Below are 8,966 nucleotides of genomic sequence, written 5' to 3'. Positions count from 1 at the left end.
ACCCCCGGCCTCTCACCCCGCAGACTGGCCTCCATCCTGGCCCCGGCCCCGCAGCCCCGCTCCCGGGTCCTTCATGCCGGGGCACGCCCGGGCCTTGGGCGCCCCCCGCCCCCAGGCTTTTCCGCCCGAGCCCCAGGGTCCCTCAGCCCCACGCTCCGGGGCCCAGGGCCGACCCCTGTTTAACAGATCCTCCCGGTTTAGCCCCGGGAGTCGTTCCCTGAGGGCCTGGGGTGAAACCCGCGCTGGGCTCTGGGATGCGGCTGCCATTAAACAGGAGTTTTTCCCCAGATGAAGTTATCCGCAAGCGACTCCTGATCGATGGCGATGGTGCTGGTGACGACAGGCGGATCAATTTGTTGGTGAAGAGTTTCATTAAGTGGTGTAATTCCGGATCTCAAGAGGAAGGGTATTTGTTTTCTCTTGGTTTTGTTTTGTTTTAGTTGTGGAACAGATTAACTCGCGTTTCAGGGGAAAACTGGACTTGATCCACGTTTAAAAAGATCCACGTTAAAAACATATACATCTACTTTTCATTGTGGCTCTGTGGTGTTTCCAGTGCAGATGCCAAGCGCTGTGGTAGGCGATGAGGACTAGAGACGGGTCAGAAATTACCGAGGGCTGCAGGCTGTAGCATGAAATCTGCCAGCTCAAATGCCCTCAGGATTGTCGTGCCGCTGTGTGATCTGACCGGGAGTCCCGCTATTATCACAGCATCATGACTTGAATATTTTAGTTGGCAGTTGTGCATTTGTTCTGTTAGGGAAGGGCAGTACTGCTGGTATTTCTGCTGCTGCAGGTCTTTTTTTAAAAAAACAACCCCAAAACAACCAAAAAAACCCCCACCCCAAAACAGGCTAAAGCAAGAGACGAGCTGCAACGTGGTGTTCCACTGTGGGGTCTGTACTAGTACTGCATGTAAATTCCCAGAGGACACAATACAACGATGGTGTGTACAGAGAAGCACCGTGGTATTAAAATACTAATCTCAGTGGTCACAGAGCCAGCCCTGGCTGGGAAGTTTGATCCCTGGATCAATCTGCCCGTTGCTTTAATACTCGCATTACACCTCTAAGGACACGATGGTGGAATTAATGGGTGCGATGTTTCTAAGTGCACTTTCAAAGAATGATACATTGAATCTTTGAAATATTTTATTTCTCTGTTAATTGTTATTTAACCCTTACACTACATGAGTCTCTGTTTTCTTGTTTTGTAAAAGTAGGGGGTATTTTTTTGCTGTTTAGGAATAAATATCCTGTCTGTTTTCAGTTACAGCCAGTACCAACGAATGCTGAGTACTTTATCACAATGTGAATTTTCAATGGGAAAAACTCTTCTGGTATATGATATGAACCTGAGAGAAATGGAAAATTATGAAAAAATCTATAAGGATATAGGTAAATATGAGAAAATATGACTGTTTGCTGTTTGACAATTTCTCTTTTATGAGCTAGCTTGGGCCAGTTCTGGTAAACGTAACGTATGCATGTGATGGGTGGTTTGGGGTTCTGGTTTGTTTTTTTCTGGTGACAGATAGCACTCATACATGTGCTGTATGCATCTTATTAGCATATAAAATACATACAAATAAAAACTTTTTTAACCTATTGACATGTATGTAGTTTTGAAGCTGATGGAGCTGGTAGGCCACCATGTCACAGACAGCTCTTTAGCTTTCCATAATTTAACAGAATGTCTTGTTTACATATATTGTTTGATTTCAATATAACTGTTTGTTTGTTTTGGTTTTTTTTAAAGAAAATAGTATAGCTGCAGCACATGAGAAGATTGCTGAATGCAAAAAACAAATCCTGCAAGCAAAAAGGATTAGAAAAAATCGCCAGGGTAAGGAGCAACAGCTCTATTTACACTAGTTGGTTTCATTATTTTGTTATCTTTTAAAATACACTGTATCAAAAAATAGATTCCAAATTTTTGAAAGTGTAAGAGCATATACTTACATCATGAATACTGTGTTTAGTCTGGTGGGTTGATTTGCAACATCAGGAGAACCTAAAACAGTAGTTGAGAGACGTTTCAGGTCAAAGAAAAACCGCAAAAGCATCCTGTCACAATTCAGGTGACTTGGGAAGAACTAAGAACACAGTTAACAGCGAGACAAAAGTTAAACAGACTTAACACCCAGCAGTGAAGGTTATGCAAGTGTATCCCTTCAGCTCTTAAGGGAAGGTTATGCATTCACAGAGACAGAAGTGACAGTTACACACCCAGGAACTCTGTGTGTATTCTTACTGAATACCTATTAGAGGGTTTTTCCCCCCCCCACTATTAAAAATATGTGCTGATAATTTAATTGTCTTATTAAAAGATTAGCAATTGAGGAGAAACAAGAATTTGTTTAAATGAAATGCAAAAGGAAAATGTTTAAAAGTATAACAAATGAAAAGTTTTAAATGCGACTATTTGATCAGTTTTGTGGATAATTTTAAAAGATTAAAATGAAAAATTAAATTAAAAAAACTCTAACCAGTAGGAATGTAGAGTTAATACATCTCCACAAACATAGGTCTGAAGTGTTAGCTCTGTCCAGCCTGCAGCACAGATTTTTTCCATGTGAATGAGGTAGTTGTATATATAACAATCAGGAAATGGCTATGTTAGCTGCCTACATAACCATAATGTTGTTCATTATGTGTAATACAGTTTTAAAAAAATCCTTTTGTCTCTCATGCAGCATTTCATACTTTTTTCCTAAAAGAATCTTCAGTGTTTATAGGTAACATCTTATCAGCACCATTTTCTATACATCTACATTAGATAGTATCTAAAACCAGTGCTTAGGAATCATACACAAAGAGCAAGTGTGCAGCAGTGCAGAGCTATCTGAAGGCTGTCTTTTCTGACCTTATCCTTTACAAATCACTAGCACTGGGTAAGTTTCAGTGAGTATGTAATGGCCCACAATCAAAGTTTATTTAAAATCTCTTTTGATGTAATCATCTACTTTGAAATGTGACTAACTATATACATTCTTATAAATGGATATTTGCAGGTACATTTTACATATGTAAGGTGTTATGTACAAATTTGGAAAATGTTAAGACAGTTTTTAAGAAGGAGAAAGAATCTGTACCATTCTATGGCACCTGATTTCTGTTTCTTGAATGTACACTTTCAGAATCATTTAGACTATTTAAATTTCTTTTAGAATATGATGCATTGGCCAAAGTCATACAACACCATCCAGACAGACATGAAACACTGAAGTAAGTATGAGACTGCATTAGATGATAATAAGTCAGTAAGTTAGAAGTCATGAGATTTGACATTTCTTTGGTTTCAGTTTGACCTTTCCTCACTTTCATACAATTTCTTTTGACATAAGAAAAGCTTGGGGTGTATTTTAAAATTGTGCCCTTATGAGCTTTCTTTGGTTAATCTCCAGGTGCATGAGTTCAGAAGCATTGTTAATCATTTTGTATTTTAAATTTGTCCATTGTTAAGGTGAATAAGTGAACTTGGATGTAAATGCACATCTAGTGTCAGTTTACCAGGCACAAGTTGCTCAGGAAAGAGAGATAGCGGGGAAGCGCTGTAACGTGTGCCAGCAAGGGACTCAGTAGTCACACAAAACACATGGCACACCAGCAAGTAAAGTGGGATGAGAGAAAGCAAGAGAAAGCTCTTAGGTTTTTTATGTTGTCCATGTAGAAGTTGTTCCTGCATGCCTGGCTATAAACTGCTATGTTGTGTACCACAATATAACCTGCCCTGGCATGCAAGTTAGACCTACCCCTTGTCCAACTCGTCTTGCACGTAACTTAGAGTATTGCTTGTGGCATTGTTGGATTTGGATCACTGTCTGTGCTTTTGGGGCAGGTGTGGGGAAATAATATTTTTTAGTTTATCAAGCCCTAGAAACATTCTGGGACTCATTTAATCTATGAGTTTGTTCTTCTTAACCTGATTAAAGATGTAGCATGGGGTTCCTGTGTGTGGGGGGGATAAGTGCAGTTTGAGCTTTTCCTTTTGCCCACTTTCAAGGAAATTGCAGAGGGAGGCTGTCTTTTCACATTCCGTGGTCTTTCATAGCAAAAAGAAGATCTGTGATTGTATTATTACCCTAATAATAAAATTTTTATAGCTATAAGCCACTGAGAATATTTCACACTTTTCTTTCTCATATGTTGTTTTTCCGTGCCTTGATTTCATTACCACAGCTTTGATTATTACAGGCAATCCTCTTGAGGCTTGAGTACTTCTTACTTCATTAGTCAGCATATGCCATTTATCAAGTGAGGCTTCATAATAAAGAATTAACAAAAATGAAGTTTTCCAGATAAGCCAACTGATGAAGAATGGAAACAACTAAATTATAATACTTTTTTTCCCTCAGAGGATTCCAGGTTGTTTAGGTTTGGAGGGGTTGTTCTAATTTTGCTTAACACATCCAAGCATAAGTTTCTTAAGCAAAGCTAGAAATGGTGGTAAGTTCCAGCTAATAAATTTGGCATTTTGTCTTCTCTTAAACTTAATTTTATCATCTCTTTAGGAGATTATATTACAGTTAGAAATACCAGTGTGTTCATCCACTGGAAAAATGGCTACAGTGTGTGCCCTTTTGTCCTTAGTCCTTCATATCTCCAGTCAAAGACACAGACTTGAACTGTAGCGGAGTGTGATCCCCCATTTACAGATGGGGGAAACAGGACATAGTAACAGAATTGAACATTTTTGAAGGGACTTTGTTTCCTTGGTGTTTTAGCTTTAACTGGCCCCTCCATGTAAATAGATTTTAAATACAGGAACTAGATGAAGTTTTCATCCAGTGTTTTAATTACAAGGTTTCCTTTCTCTCCCATTTGAAGAAAGTATACAGAAGATCCTACTATGAACCAAGCAGGACCACCCTAAATCAGAATGGAGGAAGCCTCACTAACACTGTCACGCTTTTCGTGGAACTCTTAATTGCTAAAAACACTTGAGAAAACTTCTTGTGAGGAGAAATGTCATGGTTTATTGCAAGAGTTAGTTACATTTACAGCTTTTGCAGGTCCTATGGTACAATAGGACAAAGTTCAGAAAAATACTTTCTTTATGCTTTTAAGGGACTGTTTCTTGGAACAACTAGTCATACAGCACAAAAGAAGAGAAGGTGTTATCGGCTTAGTCAGAAGTAACACACACGAGCCAATTCAGGAAGTGACAGGAGCTGAACTACTAAATGGCAGTGCCCACAGTGTAATTATAGGTGCAGTCTCAGAAGAGCTGTTAAGAGGACCAAGAAATGACACTGAATCTTAGAAAAGGAGATAAAAAAAATAAAAGAGAAGGCTGGGTAAAGAGTCTCTGGAGCAGAAAGTAAAAGAAGTAAAATTCCAGATGTAGCTTGGGTGTTACTAGAAAAAAATTGCATGTCTTCTCATAGTCCACTTATACCTGACAGCACAGTATGAGCAGCAAGATTTGGCCAAATAGAAGCCTTTCAGAAACTAGAAACCAAATACCAGCAAAATCACAGTATAAGCCTATAAGCTATTAGCCTGCTTCCATTATAGGAAGGGATAATGTCACACCCAACCCTCTTTCAGGCATTCCCCTTAAGGTACCAAGCATACTGGCTCAAAAAAAAAAAAAAAAAGACAGCACCCTCAGGTAGCACTAAACCAGAGTTTTTTCCCAGCCATCATGAGTTACTTAGAACTGGGGGCCTTTTTGTGGTTCCCTGCCCAGACTGGTTGCAGCAGCTGTCAGTGCTTCAGAAAAATTTTTTTTATTCCCTTGCTGACCCCTGTATGGCTCTGCCTGCTAATTAATCAGGGATGGTCAGCCTCAATCCACTTCACCTTTAAAGAAATAGATTCTTCTCATTACATGGACCATAAATTATGGTGGGCGTTAGAAGAAAAGTAGAAGGGTCAGACTGTAGATTTGATTGTAAGACTTAATACTCTGTCCTTATTTGAGAGGTAGTGTACATTATAGTACCTGTTATTCTTTGCCCTACCTCTGAAAGAATTGTGGTGGTCCATGGTGGGGCCAAATGAGAACAGAAAACAGTCAAAGGCTTGCAGAAAGATCCCAAAGAGGTGTTGAAAGATGATGTATTTCAAAAGGATATGAATAATAATGAAGATGATAGGTGTTGCATATTTCCTTTATCTCTTAATGCCAGAGGCAAGCAGTTAAAATAAAAACTGGCATTTGAGAAGGAAATTACTGTTTATATGGATCACAATGTTAAATTCTGTGTGCTGAGGCACAAGCTATATCATGTAGTTTCATTCAAAGCATGAATTATTCTGCCTATGCCTACTGTGAATTCTACATGTTACCCACTATTCTGTCTGGTCAGCCCGCTGTCAGAGATAAGGTACTTGACTATGTGTTTGGTCAGTTGTTGTGTCTGGGAATTGTTATGTTTGTATGTTGGGTATGTAGGTTTATCAAGTACGTTCATCCAGTGTTTTTATTTAATCTACTCATGACAACATAAAGAAATCTGTGAAGTAGTGAAGCCTATGAAAATGCTGTGGGTGTTTAATGTAACCCACTTTAACTTTCATTTTATGGTCAAGTAAATAACATGTTTGTGGCAAGACTGAATTGTTGTAGTCCAAATGCCCAGTGTACAACTGTGTTTCGGCTTAGAGGCCTTGTTTTCTGTAAAGTCCTGAAATTACAAGTTTATGACATAATAGTTTAACATGTATGTGAAGTGGCCTTACCTCTGTGTCATTTCATTTGTCATGCTTTGCTTACCTATCCTGTTTATTTAATGGTTCTTTTTCCTTCACTTAGTTCAAATCTATTTGCCCAGAATTTTACAGAATTCTTTTTAAATGCTATGACAATTTCTTTTCAGGCAGCTAGAAGCTTTGGGAAAAGAACTGCAACATCTTTCTCACATTAAAGAAAGTGTTGAAGATAAGGTATGTTTTTCATAGGGATTGTTATGGAATTATATATTACGAACATAATTAATGCAGCATCTGCTATGGGTTGTTTGTCTGTATGTGCTGTTCCCTGAAATAGATATTTTATCATTCCAGTTGGAGCTGAGAAGAAAGCAGTTCCATGTTCTCCTGAGCACTATCCATGAACTTCAGCAAACCCTGGAAAGTAAGTGGTGTTCTTAGGTAATGTATATAACTAGGTTGGGTTTCAGCAGATCAAAAGGAATCACAGCTTCCAGCAGTGGGCTAGCTATGTGCAATTGATGGTGACCTCTTGCATTGGCAGCATTTTTTCCCTCAGTAGTAGTCCCAAGCCTGAGACTGCTCAGAATTTTTTTCCTCTATGGGCTAGCCACCATGTAATTTCCTGACTAGCTCCAGATTAATCTGGAGGCAACAGACTTCTTTGAAATGTGAGGATGGAGAATAGCAATTTGAGGTTGGTTTGTTTGTTGTTTTGTTGGGGTTTTTTTTAAACAGAAAAAGTATTTCTTAAAGTATTCTTGTGCATAGTTTCCAAACTTACTTGTAGAATTCCTGTTTTCAGAATATGTCACTGCTGTCATGGTATAGTTTGAGGCTTTACTAAAAAGAAATTGGAATACAGGAAAGCTAAATGACTTACCTACTCAGACAGTGAGTCTCTAATAGAACAGGGACTGAAACTGTCATACACAAGAGATAAATTCAGGAATTCAGTCATACTCATCTTTTGTCCTACAAATACTTAATATTTTCAAATGGGTGTTTACTTTTCATGGTCTAATATGGATAATATTGTTTGAAATACTATTTGCTGGTTTTTTGCTGTGTCTTTCCAAGATGGAATAATTGGTATAGCCTTTGAGCATGACCTGATTAACGTACATAGCTGGCTGTAAGAGCAGACTTTCATTCTCTAAGGCCATTTATATCTTCTTAAGCAGAATGAACTGTTAATCCTTGGTGCACTTTAGCAGAAGGTTATTGTTATTATGTGTTAGCAACACTTAAGCAAGTGCTAGTCTCTAAAATACATTTTCACATGAATGTATAGATTGCCTCTCAACTTCTAGAATTTTGTGAAGGAAGAAACATTTTAGTGGAAGGCACATCTTCAGTTTCAAATAAACCATTAATAGGCAAAGAGAAGGCACGTAGTTTGAAGCAATCAGGTACTGTTTGCTTGAATTGATACTATAGGATTTACTCCACATTTCCTGTAATAGCTGTTACAGATAAATCTTAAAAATTTTAAAGGATTTTTTTGTTGTTGTTTGAACATAGCATTTTGTATAATGAGATACTCAACTACATGTTTAAGGCAATCAAAGTAAAATATTTAAGTTGGATGGACACAGCTCTGCAATATAGTCTGTAAATATAACTGAGTGTGTTTGACTAACAGTAATATTGAATTTTAGATGATGAAAAACTTTCAGAAGCTGAAGAATCTCAAGAAACTCAGATGGAAACAGAGACCAAACAGTAGATGTAATATGAAGACTGACTCCACTATTGAAGAACTTCCATGTGTCTTCACTTTGTGTTGGAACCAACAGTAAGAGACCCAGAGCTGAAAAATAGTTTTCTACTGCTTCTGTGAATTTTTATACAAAAATACTTGTTTTGCTTATGCTTCAGGGGAAAACAGTTACAGATCTGTGCAGAGAGGCACTTTGCATTAATCCACAACCTTTGTTATTTGTGACAAGAAGTACCTACCTTGTTTTACAAAGGATGAAGCTTCTGCACAGTACTTGTGAACTAAAGTGTTTGCAAAACATTGCCAATAAAAGGTGTTTACAAAGAGCTTCCTATTTGTTTTAGTAGGAGATTGAGCCTAATAGTAAGGGCTCCTTTTCTTACCTGCCGTTGGACTGAGGGCAGTGCATCTTTGCATGAGTCCCAGCTTCCACCTCCTAGTCCAGATGGGACCTAAAATTGAACCAAGTAGGGTCTTAATTTTTCAAAGTAGCTGCTGTTTTAGAACTTACCTGTGACTAGACTAGAATTTGCTGGTTCTTTACAAAACTAATTGCTTCTCTAGAAATAATGCTTGTTGAGGAG

General features: G+C 38.3%; 1 protein-coding gene across 1 annotated transcript; it reads left to right on the top strand.

Annotated features, from left to right (window-relative positions):
* Positions 1-293: 293 nt before the first annotated feature.
* THOC7 (THO complex subunit 7) lies at positions 294-8,701 on the top strand. The gene is made up of 7 exons (XM_010167000.1): positions 294-406; positions 1,270-1,397; positions 1,759-1,845; positions 3,170-3,227; positions 6,827-6,893; positions 7,014-7,083; positions 8,321-8,701. Exons 2-7 carry the CDS (start codon positions 1,289-1,291, stop codon positions 8,386-8,388), a joined length of 459 nt encoding a protein of 152 aa, XP_010165302.1. The 5' UTR covers positions 294-406; positions 1,270-1,288; the 3' UTR covers positions 8,389-8,701.
* Positions 8,702-8,966: the final 265 nt, after the last annotated feature.

The sequence above is a fragment of the Antrostomus carolinensis genome, unplaced genomic scaffold (assembly GCF_000700745.2).
Source record: "Antrostomus carolinensis isolate BGI_N321 unplaced genomic scaffold, ASM70074v2 scaffold49804, whole genome shotgun sequence".
NCBI lineage: Eukaryota > Metazoa > Chordata > Aves > Caprimulgiformes > Caprimulgidae > Antrostomus > Antrostomus carolinensis.
The sequence above is the reverse complement of the archived record's forward strand: the minus strand, read 5'-3'. Positions and strand labels throughout refer to the sequence as shown.